The 16,426-nt window shown below is 36.0% G+C and overlaps 1 protein-coding gene across 2 annotated transcripts; it reads left to right on the top strand.

The window, feature by feature from the left end:
* The first annotated feature begins 225 nt into the window (after positions 1–225).
* On the top strand, positions 226–15,858 carry LOC107708101 (uncharacterized). 2 transcript variants are annotated; one of them, XM_016512246.1, is made up of 8 exons: positions 226–349; positions 11,191–11,283; positions 11,432–11,532; positions 11,660–11,740; positions 13,470–13,590; positions 14,058–14,110; positions 14,964–15,113; positions 15,221–15,858. In XM_016512246.1, the coding sequence occupies exons 1-8, from the start codon at positions 274–276 to the stop codon at positions 15,395–15,397; spliced, it is 852 nt and encodes a 283-aa protein (XP_016367732.1). In that variant the 5' UTR covers positions 226–273; the 3' UTR covers positions 15,398–15,858. The 2 variants fall into 2 exon arrangements, with proteins under 2 accessions (XP_016367732.1, XP_016367731.1); XM_016512245.1 differs by having other exon boundaries at positions 11,423–11,532.
* The last annotated feature ends 568 nt before the right edge of the window (positions 15,859–16,426 follow it).

The raw sequence follows: 16,426 nt of genomic DNA, 5'->3' as shown, positions 1-16,426 counted from the left end.
TAAAAATGTGCAATTTGAGTTACTTTGGATACAGACACTATACTCTATAATTACAACTCAGGTCAGGGGAATGAAGAAAAGAATAGAATAGAGTGTAACGGTTAAAGTTGCGAGTGGCAGAGAGTGAAAGAGAGAGGGGGGATGGGCCAAGCATGAATAAGAGCCCAGGCATTGGCTTTATCCCTTGTGTGACACTCACAGTGAAACAAACCCAAACCTCACCCACTCTCTGACACACAGTCACACCACACGCTGCAGGACCGTTCGCTCAGGATGGCCACACAGAGAAAATACCACAAAGCGTCAAGTATTGCTTTCTTAATCTGTCTCTTTGCTGTCTCATTTCAAGGTGAGTACGATTTACTTCACTTTTGTTCTCCTGCAGATGTTTGGACCCAACTTTGTATCACTCAACATGTTGTGCAGCTTTAAGGGAGGAGAGTGTTATAAACAAACATTTTGCTTTCAAATTGGTTTTATCGACTCGTAACTTTTAGTAACTATTAAAAAGAAAACGTTTAATGTAAAAGTTTGAGTGCTTGCTTTAATGCATGCATTTCTCCACTCCGCTCTGCTAGTTCTCCGTCTGTGAAGCTACCACACCCCTTTACATCACAGCAATACGCTGTAAATAAAGTTGATGAGTTTCCTCTCAAGTTAATAGCTTGGGATCAATTGATTCGCTCTCTCCCACACAGTGTGTCTGTGCATATATTATATCACCAGGTGGCCGTGTGTGCGTCTGTATGCGAATTAAAAAGTCCATCTGTTGTTATTCCATTAGGCATAAAGAGGATTTTGTTAATTTGGCGGACTATGAAGCATCCAGGTGTTTAGAAGACCCAGGGCGGCAAAAGTTGTGGACCGTATGATGTAATACATATTTCAAATTCAGTCAGAGACAGAAACAAACACTGATGTTTACATTATGAGAGCTGCATAGGGAAAGCTGCAAATAGCAGATGCAGTGGTGCAGAATTATTTTCTGAATCTATATTTATTAATTATTAATGTCTTATTTTCCATTAAAATATCTAAACTTATTTGAGAAGCAAAATTGCATTAAATAGTAATATTTGTCATCAAAAATATATCTTTTAGGTTAGAATTAAGTTTAATTTTGTTTCAATTAAGTTTAAAGTTTAAATTCCCTTTTTAAGTCTGAATCTAAATGTTATGGGATTTGTAGCATAATATATATGACCCTGGAGCACAAAACCAGTCTTAAGTCGCTGGGGTATATTTGTAGCAATAGCCAAAAATACATTGTATGGGTCAAAATGATTGATTTTTCTTTTATGCCAAAAAATCATTAGGATATTAAGTAAAGATCATGTTCCATGAAGATATTTTGTAAATTTCCTACTGTAAATATATTAAAACTTAATTTTTGATTAGTAATATGCATTGCTAAGAACTTCATTTGGACAACTTTAAAGGCGATTTTCTCAATATTTAGATTTTTTTGCACTCTCAGATTCCAGATTTTCTAATAGTTGTATCTTGACCAAATGTTGTCCTATCCTAACAAACCATACATCAATGGAAAGCTTTTTATTTATTCAGCCTTCAGATGATATATATATATTCAAGATATTTTCTCTGAAAAAAAGTATAAGTAACTCACACAATTTTGTTCTCAATTATATTACCCGTTTTATGATTGTAGATTTTTTTTTTTTTTGCTGGAAAAGACATTATGTCCAAAGAAAATCTGCTAATATGCTAAATATGAGCCAATAGTTCTTTATAAAAATTATATGAATATTAAGTATAAAAAGGTAAATAAATTAATTAAAAAACAACCATGAATTTTAAGTAAAGAAATAAGTAAAAATATATATATAATTATATTAATTACTATAAATCCATGCATAAAATGATATTTAGCCACATAAAAATACACTCAACCATGCATCAACGAGGCAATATCAATATTTAATTTCAAATATATTATTCATCAATTGAGGTGTCAAAATACTAGTTTCTATTTGTTTCAATTATCACATCATTCTAGTCATACAGTACAGTATGTTTATTTTCCAAAGCCGATCTAGAGCAATGCATGCATTCCCTTGCACACTCCCATCAACCAAGCACAGCTTCACTCTCATTGGCTTACGTCCCATAACTCAGTTATTGTAGCTTAAAGGGGGTACAAGCTCTGTTGATAATGATGCTTTGGCAGAGAGTGAATGGGTTGGGCTGCTCAAGGAGTGTCTGATTAGAAACATAAGAGTCTGTCATTCCTCCATATGTTTGCTGCCCTCTCTATGGGTTGAGACAATGTGGGCTCCACACTCAAGGAAGAGAGGGGTTGAGGGGTCAGAGATCAGGGGGGCATGCTATTAGAGAGAGGGGGGGGAGGGAGAGAGAGGAGGTCCAAACTTACATTTCTCCTTCCCTGTAACTGGATTGTTTGAGTCTCAAATTCCAGCATCCCTAAGGGAACACTCAGTGTAGCAGCAGAAGACCAGGCATCATTTAGTCGAGCACTGCAGAACTGAACAGAATGTTCTATACTACCATCGCTTTCTCAACCTCAGAGAGAGAGAGAGAAAATATGATGAGATATTGGTCTACAGTCAAATAAAAGGTTAAATTTTCTAACATAAGTTGAGACAGTAGCACATCATGAACTAACAAAGAAAAATACTTGTACAGCTTTTAATAATTCAGGTTAATGTTTTTTTTATGCACTACCTTTTAAAAACCTTGGGGTCAATAACATTTTCTCTTTTTTTCTCTTTTATTCAGCTAGGACACATTAAACTTATCAAAAGTGACATTAAAAATATATGATATTACAAAAGATTTCTATTTCAAATAGTAAACGCTGTTTTTTAATCCTTAAACAAATATGTATTTTGGTTTCCACAATAATATGAACTGTTTTAAACATAGATAACAATAAGAAATGTATTGAGAGAAGTAAATCAGCATATTAGAATGATTTCTGAAGGATCATGTGACACTGAAGACTGGAGCAATGATGCTGAAAATTCAAACCATTTTTTTTTTTTTTTGTATATTTAAGCATAAACACACATTGCTAGACAGGTAGTTAACACATCTAGTTAACATTTATAATTAATATTCGGCTGAAATGCTGTAAGGACATGTAACAGAACAAAGAGAATAAAAAATTATATCAAAAAGTAATTGGTCCTGACTGTTGTTCATTAATTCCAGCGGTGACGTTCTACTATCTTGTCCGTTGACATTGTACATAGTCTTGTCTCTGGAAATTGAGTAATTACTGTCCCAATGTGCAGCGAGCCAGGGTACTTACCAGTGACCGGATTCCTGTACACGATATAGTGATTCACGAGCTCGGGAGCTAGAGCGCTGATTGAGACGCAAGTGGTTAGCGACTGCTAGGGTGTTCTGAATGGTTACTAACTTAAGGGGAAGTCGTGGCCTAATGGTTAGAGAGTCGGACTCGTAACCCAAGGTTGCGGGATTGTAGGTGGGGAATGTACAGTGCTCTCTTCCACCTTCAGTACCACGCAAGGCAAGGCACTGAACCCCCAACTGCTCCCCGGGTGCCGCAGCAAAAAATGACTGCCCACTGCTCCGGGTGTGTGTTCACGGTGTGTGTGTGTTCACTGCTGTGTGTGTGCACTTTGGATGGGATAAATGCAGAGCACTAATTCCGAGTATGGGTCACCATACTTGGCCACATGTCACGTCACGTCCAAGGGTTTTCTGGATGATTTTGACTGATGAAGTCAAAAGAGCCAATCCCCAAGTCTCTTTGACATTCTGGTTCACCTTCAAATGCAAGTCTATTCAAGTGCGTCTCTATGGGATTTCTTTTTGCCCACCAGTCACTAAAAAAATAAATAATAATAATAATTTATGACTGAGATTTGAGGACATTTTCTTTGCCTTTGATAGGCAAAAGTGACAGATGTACTTGAGACGGGGGTTGGAGGCATATGCTCAAGCATCTGCTGTAGTAAAACTGATCTCTCATAGCAGCTGACGAACTGTCAGTGTTATCAAGTGTGAGCGAGCCTTCTGTCTTTCTTTCCTCGCATGATAGGTTCCTTTATCATTCCTTCTTCCCTACGGCTTAAAAGGAATCCATCCGATCCTGTTATTCAAGCATTCCTGGGGTTGGAATCTCGAAACATTCCATGACTGGAAATTCCCAGAGGCTTTCAAGGAAAGGCAAGGATAGTCAGAGAATAAGAGATGTAACTTCCTGTTATGTGATGGGAAATATGGAGGGAATGGGGTGAAGATGGGTTGAGGAATAGGGGGGATGGGGGCAAATAGATATAACATTTGTGTGGAAGGGGGTTGTAGAAATGTTCCCTATGGTTGGAAGAGGCTCATTTCTAATGTTGGGGGTGGTGCTGGTTCAAGTGAACAAGTGAAACAATTGACATCAACTTTCACCTTCATTATTCCTTTCTAAAACAAACATTTTTGGTAAAAAGATGTTCCTCTGGACGCTGAACACAGAAGGGAAATGCAATCAGTGTCACACAAAAATTGACAATGACATTTTTAATTAAAAATTATTTCAAATAAATATATAAATAATCTTAATTTTCCCTAAAGGGATAATTCACCCAAAAATGAAAATTCTGTCATCTCTTTCATTCTTCTGTGGAACACAACAGAAGATTTTTTTTTTTTTAAGAATGTTGAGGTCCAAACACTGAAACCCATTGACTTACTGTACATTGAATGGACAAAATTTCTTCTTTGTGTTCCATAGAAGAAGGTCATACAGGTTAGGAATGACATAATGGTGAGTAAATGACAGAATTTTCATTTTTGGGTGGACTATCCCTTTAATTTGGCTCACTAATGAGGTTTTGTCCTATCCTTCCCTCTATTTTAGCCAGATATGCATTCCCCGTGAGTCTTATGCTAACACTTCTCTGCCACTCACTATGGTGTTTTAAGATGCATTAAATTTGTACCACCATAACAAAAATGGGTGGAAAAGCTCATTCTTGTTCTCATGTGAACACAAAATCTTTTTTCACATCACAACTGGGTCACTAATATCCCCTCTGGCAAACTGAAGCCATGCTTTCATATGATTCTTTGAGTAATGGGCTCTATTGTGCCTTCCCTCTATACAGGCCACTGTTATTCAGAGCTATTGATATGGTTTAATTTATTCTGTCAACTACTGAACTACGTAGCACCTTCTGAGCAAAGTCTTTAATGCTTTCGAAGTAGTTTCTACATGATTCAGTTCAATGTAGTTTGTTGTAAAACTACCATTGTTCAGAAGTTGCTTTTTTTGCTGTTCTTCCAATGTATGCATTATATTAATTTATTTATATATGTATTTAATTTATATATGTATTTAATTTAATAATATATTTAAAGAAAACAATTATCTACCCCAAAATTTTGAACCGTATGTTAAAGAGTGTGTGAATTCACGAAACTGTTTTTCTGCTTTATCAGAACTGCTGAAAGATTAACTTCATAAAAAAATGATTTGTCTGTCAGATTACAGGAAGGGTGAAAGGAAGTAAGCATAGTAAAGGATTACAATTTCCAGCCAAGGGTCAATTTAAGGTTACCTCTATGTTATCTTTGCGCTGAAATATATCTAATATAATGTTTTGGTTCAGCAAGCTTTCCACTGTGCAAAGCAAATCTTTAAGACGAAGAAAAACTGTGTTGGTTAAGATGTTTGCACAGTTGTTCTGTTTTCAAGTGCCTCTAAATTAAATGACCACATCAAAACAATACGCCTCTGAAATACCAGGCACACAGAAACACACACGCCTGATACCACACACATTTGTCTCCGTTTAACCAATTAATAGGAAGGGAAATAAACAAAGCCATATCAGGCTGGTAGGAGCCCAGAGGGGAGAGAGTGAATGAGTGAATACCGCTGAGGTGAGGTCATGCTAAGAACAAGGGGCTCAGAGAAGCAGGAGGGTGGATACTGGAGAAGAGGAGGAGGAGAAAACAAGATTTGAATGTGCCCATCTGGTGACTTCAGCTCATGGTGATGGAAATAAAACCCTTGGCATGAATTAATCTGTAATGTCAGAAACCAAAGGAAAAAGCTATACTATACAATTGCTGGCATGCAGCTAGAATAAAGAGCTGCTATGCAGTAAAATTATTTTTTTAATAACTATAGTTTTTCATATTGAAAGGTTATAATAAAATCTCAAGGCAAACCTGACCACAGTTTGAGATGCTATTAATCTCTTCTGATGGTCTAGAGCAGTGTTTCCCAACCACTGTGCTGCGTCAGGTGTGCAGTGGAAAATTATCATAACTTCCTATCTCTATTATATTTCGTTATTATTAATTTAAATCAGTGCTAATGGTCATCCTTATGTCTGTGTGTGGGTTTTCTTTACTCAAGAAACACTGTCTATAAAGGCTAATGTTTTTTTGTGTGTGTTTGAAGAGTGGAGAAGAGTTAGCATTTGCAGTCTAGTTGTAGCCAGTATACTTTTGTACGTTTTAAATATCCTGTGCATAGCAGTTCACATTTTATATCATGAGATTCTGAACAAATAAATTAAACAAGAAAATCTGAGCTCCCATATAGCTACAGTAACTTTATAACCTGTGAGTTGATGAAAACGTAATACTATGCACTTACTGCCTCAGATGCGGCTGTCCTAATGATGGACAAAACACATACCTCAGTCATTCGATGGTAAAAAAAAACCTTGTTAACTCCATTTGAGCATGATTTTCATAAAATGTTTAGTGCCTGATCATATATAAAGCCACAATACCAAATTCTGACGATGCAGCATTTAAAATATATATACTTTTTCCCCTTTCCATTTTTTTTTCTCAGTGCTTAGTGGTGTGCTGTGGGATTTTTAACTTATCAAAACTGTGCCGCGGCAGAAAAAAGGTTGGGAAACACTGGTCTAGAGACACATGTCTAGGGTCTTTCTGTCAAGATAAGAATATAAAAGTCTCAATTAGCTTTCCATTTAATCTCATTGCTGGCAAGGAGACACAACTAAGATATTAAAGTCACATTTGTGCTTATTTCTTTTGGGAACACAAAAAAAGCAAATAAAGGGATTCACATGGATTCTAAGGATAACGAAAACAATATTTCTAAGGATAATTTCCACAGTTTATTAGTCTGAATATCAGTAGAGGAGAAATATTATACATTTCTTTAGCTAATAAAAATGTCCTGCAAGTGACAGAGTTTTCATGACAAAGAATTTACTGTTTTAGTAACTATAAATTCCCTGGTTTGAATCTTTTCACTAAATCAGTACACATACAAAATTGGAAAGTGCATGTATTACACAGAAGTGGAATGTATTTTTCTTGTGAAGCTACCTAAACCATAAATCTAATTTACAAAACACTTTGGGCCGATTTCACTAAACGGTTACACCTCCACAAACTAACACTCAAACCCGGTTTAAAAGATGGGGAATTGCATTGTGCAAATAGCATTCAGAGCTAATTTTTGGTTAGTGTTTGCGCCATTACCGATTTGCATAACTCTTTTAGTCAAAACAAGTCAGCGCATGCAAATAAATCTAATTCATTTTTAGTGCATTTCCCCTTGAAACCTTGGAAAAATCTAGAATGCTAGCATCAGAATACAGTTAAATACACTTTATCCAGACTTATAAATATAGTAATACAAGCAGAAGAGATTCAGCCAAGAGAGAAACGCTACCATATCATATTATATCATTACTTCTCATGGCTATTTAATTTACAGGCTAAATAAAAACATGGGAAATCTTATTTGCTGATTACCAAAACTTTTTTTAAAAAATGCCAATATTTTGTGTGTGACCAATCAAAAGATCGATTAGAATTAATTAGACTGTGGTGAACTTGAGAATAGTTTGCTGCGTGCTCAAGAGAATTATGCAAATAATGCTAAATAATCGTTTCATTATAATGGATGGAACAGATGTCTTAGAGCGCACTAAATCATTCTGACAGTGATCTGACTCCGTACTGTCTGGCTTTAGGTTTCATGTGTATCATGCTGAGCACTGACACATGACCAAAGACAGAAAAAAAAATCTCTTAAAATAGAATCACACCTTTATTCAAAACATGTCTAGCAGAAAATCACATAAATCACATTTTTCAGCACATAATAATGTGCAAATGAGAAATGGCTCCACAAAGATCTCTGAGACATAAATAGGAGCCTTTTATTTGCTCTTTCCATCTCCTTGCCTCATAGTTTCTTTCACTATGATTCTCTTTTTAACCTCTGATTGACTCTCTCTGTGGTGTCCAGAGGGGAGTGTGTTGAGGCAGGGACGGGGTCAGAGGTCAGGACCTCTTGTGGCAGGGAGGAGGGGTGAGGTTAAAGGGTTAGTTCACCCAAAAATGAAAATTATGTCATTAATTACTCACCCTCGTGTTGTTCGAAACCCGTAAGACCTTCGTTCATCTTCGGAACACAATTTAAGATATTTTTGATGAAATATGAGGACTCTCTGACCCTCCATAGACAGCAAGGTAACTACCACATTCAAGGTCCAGAAAAGTACCAAGATGATCGACAAAGTAGTCCGTGTGACATCAGTGGTTCAACTGTAAAGTTACGAAGCTAGGAGAATACTTTTTTTGCGCAAAGAAAACATAAATAACGACTTTATTCCACATTTTCATCTCTACTGCGTCACTTGTCATGGTACTGTGTACAAGTGACGCAGTAGAGATGAAAATGTGGAATAAAGTCGTTATTTTTGTTTTCTTTGCACAAAAAAGTATTCTCCTAGCTTCGTAACTTTACAGTTGAACCACTGATGTCACACGGAATTTAACTGAGTTGTTTTCTGTCTTCACCCACAAGCATTGTATTGTATGAGTTAAAACTTGTGTTAGAGATGACGCGTTGAGCCATGGAGCTTATGTGGGCGATGTGAATTTGAATCTGGCTGGCAAACATTTTTCTTATTCTGTCCTATCTATTATGCTTCTTTTTATTAGGTTGTATTAGCTCAGTCTGTGCTGATGTATCCATGCTCAATCAGTCTATTAATTACACACAGCACATTTAACTCATTGATTCAAACCAGTGCAGCCTTTGGCAGAGCTGTTCAGAAATTAGGTCAGTTCATTCCTCTGGCTCTGAAAAACATTATGCAATTTAAACGACTTGAACCAGTGTTAAGTATAAGCAAATGCTAAACATACCTCTGAATTACAAAGATTGAGTTTTGTAAGTTTTAGCCATTCAATTCAATTAGTTTGGATGTGGCCAATTAAACAAAGTCAGTCACATCGTCATTCAACTCTCTAGTCAAACCAGGACCAGCTTCACCAACTCCAGCACCAGCAAGATTTTAAAGAAGCCGATAGGACAGAGTAAGAAAAATATTTGCCAGCCAGATTCAAATTCACATCGCCCACATAAGCTCCATGGCTTACGCGTCATCTCTAACACAAGTTTTAACTCATACACTACGATGCTTGTGGGTGAAGACAGAAAACAACTCAATTAAATGGGTAATTGGTAGGGGTGCTCCGATCAGGATTTTTGAGGCCAATCACCGATCGCCGATCACAGAAAGCAGTATCTGCCGATACCGATACCGATCTTTTTAAAGCCTTCTTTTTATCATTTATAACTATTTATAGTGATACTCCAATTAGGATTTTTAGACATTTATTCAGGGCCTGAATTTCATTTTTGAAAATGGGGGGAATTCCCATTCTTAGCTCCGCTACTGATCCATGGCTGTTTACCACAAACACAACATTTATCCATTATTTTGATTTCAAATTCAAACATTGTCACTGAAAATGCTTTTTCAGCATTACAATTTTTTTTTTTACACAGTACAGTAATACAATCTTGTGTTTAAACACAATAAATATAAGCAACACATTATTCAATGCTTTTTAACGAGTGCCATCTATTATTGCCTTGTTTATCTAAAAGTGCTTTTTCCCTTTAAACCTAGCCAAAAAGTCATAGTGTTGACTGTGAAACACAGTACTTTAATAATATGCATGTATGGTGTAATTACTACATTTTCGTGTCAATCCATGTTCATATTCACTGCAAACAATGCGCTGTTACTTTAATTCAACGCTCGCAGTCCAGCAATAGACTCGGTGCGGAAACGATTTTGAGAGAGAAAGAGAGAGCGCGCGTGGTGATTCACTCACGCTGTTTGTGAAATTACATCTCACACAAGGTTTTCAAATTACTTAAGTTATTTAATGAAGAAATATGAAGGTGAGTACCTCACCTTCAGCATTATAATTATTTCACCCTCGCCGGACAGAGACTGTGACGGTGCCGCTGAATGTCGTGCCAAACCTCTCACGGCAGCGTCATCAGCTTGAGATCGTTTTTTTTTAGATCAGCCTTTTAGAGACCGCCGATCAAACATCCCAAAGCGATTATCGGCCGATCAATCGGAGCACCCCTAGTAATTGGGTTTGAGTCTATGGAACACTGCTATTGTGACAAGACAACACAACATTGATGATTTACAGCTCGGTTAAAGCTGTTTAATTATTATAATAATTTCTTAATAAAATATGTGAATGGTGCCTTACCATGGGGTCAGTAAGATTTTTCTATGTTTTTGAAAGAAGTCTCTTATGCACACTAAGAATGCATTTATTTTATCCAAAGTACTGTAAAAACAGTGATATTGTGATTTATTATTACAATTCAGCATCATTACTCCAGTCTTCAGTGTCACATGATCCTTCAGAAATCATTCTAATATGCAGATTTGCTGCTAAAGAAACATTTCGTATTATTCTCAATGTTGAAAACAGCTGCTTAACGTTTTTGTGGAAATTCAAATCTGCGTTCGCTGGCTGGCGCTGAGCAAGAGACAGATGCGTGTTTTTTTTTTTGTGGAAAGGGCAATAATTTCTTTTTAAGGATTTTTTTTGATGAATAGAAAGTTCAAAAGAACAGCATTTATTTGAAATAGTTTTTTTTTTTTATAAGAATGTAAGTCTTTACTGTTACTTTTTAGCAATTTAATGCATCCTTACAGAAAAAAAAAACTATAAATTTCTTGCTCAGATCCCTCCTTCAGTGCAAGTCTATGGTATTGTATCATCCGCCAAACAAAGATTGTAGGTTTGAGATGGTATTAAAAAGAAAGAAAGATTAAAATTAGAGTATCACAACTTAATATCTTGACACTTTGGATGCAGTTAGTTTGAATGAGCCGCTGTGACATAATTTACCTTATATTTCAGCTGTGATTTGTGACGAAGTGCATGAAGATTCAAACGTCAACACCCGTGGGGATGGTGATCCACTCCTTCCAACAGCAAAGGTGCACCACAAAGGTAATTTATATACAGTATATATATATATGTATTAAACTGTATTCGAAAAGCGGCTCTTAATGACAATGACTACAACACTAAGTCAAGTAATGACCTCAGATCCAGATTGTCATTTTCCCCACTATGTCACCTGATTCAGACACCTCAGAGACGCCACAAACTGAGACCACTGAGTCAACTCAGCCTGACACACCGACCCCAGATCAGACCAAGCCAAACCCACCTGAAATAAACAGTGCCACTTCTAAGGTGAAGACACTCTATACCGTACCTCATAAACATTATGTTAAAACACTATAAAATAATTCAATATTTGGATTATGTGTACTGTTAGGTTAAGAAGACTTCTGGTCTTATATTTGTGTTTATTTTGCAGGGAAATGTGGTCTGTGTGGATAAAATACCAGCGCAATACAAATATGATGTGATGCTGAAACTAAAGGCCTCCTCCACATGTGTAAGTACTGGCCTGGATTTATCCTGTGATAATTGGGTGGAATCTGGGGAAATAATATTATATAATAGTAGCAGTGCTGATTCTAGATCCATCCTGACTAGTTTGAAAAGGCCGAAATTAAGTATAGAGTTGGAAAACTCACCCAAGCTTTAGTTTGATGAACACTATGCTGTTATATTATTGTAGATTATAATGGTGACTCATACACCCTACAATGAAAAGAAAAAGGAAGCCAGTTTTTATTACCATTTAGACATAATTGTAATATTTGTTGTAATATTTGTTGCAATGCAATTTGTTGCAATGTACTGTATGCTGATCACTCGGGACATACAGCACCCGCATACCATTAAATTTCAGGAAACCCACACTAAAGTGTGATCAGAATAATCCACAATAATAATAATTAAAAAATAATAATAAAAACACCATTCAGAGCCTTTAGTCTCAGACAAAACAATAGACAGACTGCTAGTTGTGTCTTCCTTTTGCCAATATGACTTTATACAACATTATACAACAAGTCTTTTTACAAGTCGTCCCATAGAGACCCTAATAAGTGTGTTATGCTTTGTGCTAAGGCTCACTGGGTGGACCCGTCATAGAGGCCTTGTGGCCTGCACATCAATGGCATTCCATTACATTCTATGGGTGGCGGCAGTGCGGCATTCACGCCAGAAACTCTGCCAAGATACACAGTCGGGCCTCTAGGTTTAGTTTCAGAGTCAGTAAAGAGTCTCAGTAGAATAAAGTATCTGCTACGAGTAGTAAATTAGAAAAAAAAAATCATGAATGACTTATGTGTGTAAGTGACTAAAGCAGACTTCATGACATTTGATGATTTCAGCTAAAAATTCGGAACGAATTTGACACCTATTATAACAAAAAAGAAAGTTAAACTGTCATAAAAAATCTTCCGTCTCCAGCAAAAATGCCTTATATACTTTTAATTTTTGAAAGTTTGTTCAGTTTATTAGCAACATGATTATTTTAGTGTTAATCATAACATTTATGATCAAAATGGCATTTTTATGGATATTCTTCTATTCGCCAATGTTCCCTGGAGAGCTGTGATTGAGTGGAAGGGGAGGCTGTTGCTATGAGAGAAAACCTGAACATACAGGCGTGATATTACACCACATTCCAGGAAAGAAAGAAATATGAGATACAGAGAGAGAGAGAGAGAGAGAGAGAGAGAGAGAAAGACCGGATAAAGCTGCCAGGAAACGTGACAGAGAGAGAGATGCTGGACTGAGGACTCGTGGATGCAAGACTTCAACTCTGTTGAACTGTGTTGAGTTGTACGAAGATTGAATAAGAAAGCGCCGAGCGTGTGTGCTTTGTTTTTGCCTCAGTAACCCGACCCTGCATTCTTCCTTTTCACACAACTCCTGAACCATTCTACAGTTGGTTTGTTTGATTTCTAATAATTATGAATGGATCCGTATATAGTTATATATATAGTCAGCTTAAGGCGACTGGTATAGTGTCTGTTGGCAACTTCGTGTGGTCCTGTTTGGTATTGCAGCTTGACTTGTAGTTATAGAAAATGCTCTAAACAAATGTGACTTATTTTTTCCTCTCAGTTTTTGCTGTTGCACTGTATACATAAAATTTTATATATGAAAAAAAATATATATATATATATATATATATATATATATATATATATATATATATATATATCTCCTATGTCCTACACGTATTCAAAAACCCTTTCACCCAATAGGAAGAGACTAAAGTCAGGATACAGAGTGTTCTAGAACATCTCTGTGGTGAAGACTGCAAACTTGAAATCTATCAGAAAGACAACACTGATGAGATCATTGTTTATGGAGACAGCATTGAAGGTTTGTATTGTCTTGTTGTTATTTATTTGCTGTACCACAAAAACATTGCTGTCAATGTCATGAAATCACCCCATAAAAAATTAAAATGTAATTATTAAATATGATAAAAATATATAAATCTAAAATTATAAATATGAAATACATACAAATGTCTATAGATGATGGCATTTCAAACATCCATCTATCTGTCTTATAAAGCCAACATTCAAAGTTTATCATATAGTTAAAAATTAACATTGAATTTCAATTCATTTTTACATATAAATTCAAACTATAAAACTTCTGCATACTGTTTGCTATCTCACTTCAATCTGAATTGGAATTTAAAATTCTCTACAGCCTAAATTTATTGCAAAAAAAATATTGTGGGTGGATGTTAAATATTCCAGTGGTGTGAACAATCAGAATAAAATCTGCCATTTTTTTATTTATTTTATTTTTATTTATTTATATTTTGTTTCATGAAGCTGATCCTGAAGAAATGGCTGGGAAGTTCAACAATGACAACATCACCGATAAGGTCAGCACCACTGAAAACTTTGTCATGTAATCAAGTAAGCAGGGTGAAAAAGAGAGAAAGCACATATGTGACCCTGGACCACAAAACCAGTCATAAGGGTCAATTTTTCGAAATTGAGATTTATACATATTCTGAAAGCTGAATAAATAAGCTTTCCATTGATGTATGGTTTGTTAGGATAGGATATTTGGTCGAGATACAGCTATTTGAAAATCTGGAATCTGAGGTTGCAAAAAAATCTAAATACTGAGAAAATCGCCTTTAAAGTGTCCAAATGAAGTTCTTAGCAATGCATATTACTAATCAAAAATTAAGTTTTAATATATTTACAATAGGAAATTTACAAAATATCTTAATGGAACATGATCTTTACTTAATATCTTAATGATTTTTGGCATAAAAGAAAAATCAATAATTTTGACCCATACAATGTTTTTTTTGGCAATTGCTACAAATATACCCCAGCGACTGGTTTTGTGGTCCAGGGTCACATATACAAAAGGAAGAGGAAGCCTGTACAGTACATCTGCTATCAGGATTTTGCGTAGCAGTGGTTTAATAACGCGTTACTCCCAAATTCCAGTCCATATGAATAATACACACCCTATTAGGCCTCCGAAACAGAAACACTGCATATTTTACCATGTGGTTTAGTTTAGGGTTAAGTTAGGGTGATGTAAGGCTGTAACTCATTATAAGTGTAAACAGCTGTGCTGACAAATCAGATTAACACACTATATGACACTTCACACAAACCACTTAATTCACACAATATTGTAATACAATGCTATAAAAACTAAGATACAACACGTCAAAAAAAAACGAACTTGTGTTGGTAATGGTTTGTGTCTAGGTGGAAGTAGAGGAGGCGGTGTCCCGAATGGGCCAACACTCTAAAATTGTCCTGATCTCTCTTCTGATAACGGGTTTGCTTCTTGCTGCTTTGTTAATTGCTGGATACCTTCTAAAGACTAATCAAGGACAATCGAAGGGGCTACGATTGGTAAGTGTGACCATCTAATCACTGCACATTCCAAATGAATCAATAGTATTAGGGTTGAGGCAGGATCAATGCTCAGTATATCTAACTAATGTCTCGTCTCAATCAAGGCTGAGGACTCCTTTCAAGTGGATGAAGAGACCCAAGGCAACACACTGCTGTCTGTGGCTCCTCTGCCTCAACAGGAACCTTTGGACAAGCCCATCATCAACGGAGAGTCTCCAGAATCTCCCCCCACCAATGGACACTCCGCCACCCAGACACAAGTGAATGATACTCCAATGTAAGAGACTCGTTGTCAACATCAATCCAATGACCAACATGAAGAGTGAACAAACATCATGGCTTATCATGCACAACAACATTAGGCGTGATAAAAACTGCAACGGAGATGATGCTGAGAAAAACAATGATGAAAGTGCAAGGAACTGATTGCTGGGCAGCCTTATGTGTAAACACAAGAGATAAAAGAACCAAATCTGTTCCAGTTGAGCCTGAAATGTTAGCTGATGAATAACAATTCAGAAACCGGATCAATTATATACAAACATCAAACATTTACACTTTCAAATATGTTTGGATTCCACCAGTGCAAAAATTCTCTTGAGATCTTCCATGCTTAAGGAATTTGTAAACTGCATATAATGAATAGGATTTGTATTATACGTTTAGATGAGCCAAAATCTTAAGTACGTACAGTATTCATACTGGAAAAGCATTCTCAAGTCTACACTGCTGCTCTATAATATGCTTAATAGAAAGTTTGTTAACATCAATGCGTTATCACAAAATATCAATAAACAATACTTTTACATTAACTTTGATTATTAAATGCTATAAAAATTGTTAATGTAAACGTTGTTCATGAAGTCGAATTCATTAATGTTTACGAACTGAACCTCATTGTGAAGTTTTATCCTTAAATTTTAAGGTACATCAGAAAAGTTACTATATTGTCTGCATTCAACCGTTCTTAAAATTAGGATTCTTATCAGTTAGAATGGGGTTATCAACCCTGGCCTTTCACTGGCATAAATATAGTGTCATTTTCAATTGCCTATGTTAGTATTTTGCATTTGCCACTCTTGATTTGATTCATTTCATTAAGGTTCTGGACTTTTATGCATTACAGAGATTTTTGCATTTGGCAGATGCTTTTGTCCAAAGCAACTCTTGCATTCAAAATACATTTAATCAGTATGTGTGTTTCCTGGGAACTAAACTCAGGACCGTGGCATTTCTAGCATTATTCTCTACAAGCTGAGCTGAAAATGTGTAATAAGCAAAAAGCTTGAGTGGTGGAGTGGTAACTCATA

The sequence above is a fragment of the Sinocyclocheilus rhinocerous genome, unplaced genomic scaffold, assembly GCF_001515625.1.
Source record: "Sinocyclocheilus rhinocerous isolate Xijiao unplaced genomic scaffold, SAMN03320098_v1.1 scaffold113, whole genome shotgun sequence".
Lineage (NCBI taxonomy): Eukaryota > Metazoa > Chordata > Actinopteri > Cypriniformes > Cyprinidae > Sinocyclocheilus > Sinocyclocheilus rhinocerous.
Note: the sequence above shows the minus strand (reverse complement) of the source record. Positions and strands in the feature narration are given on the sequence as shown.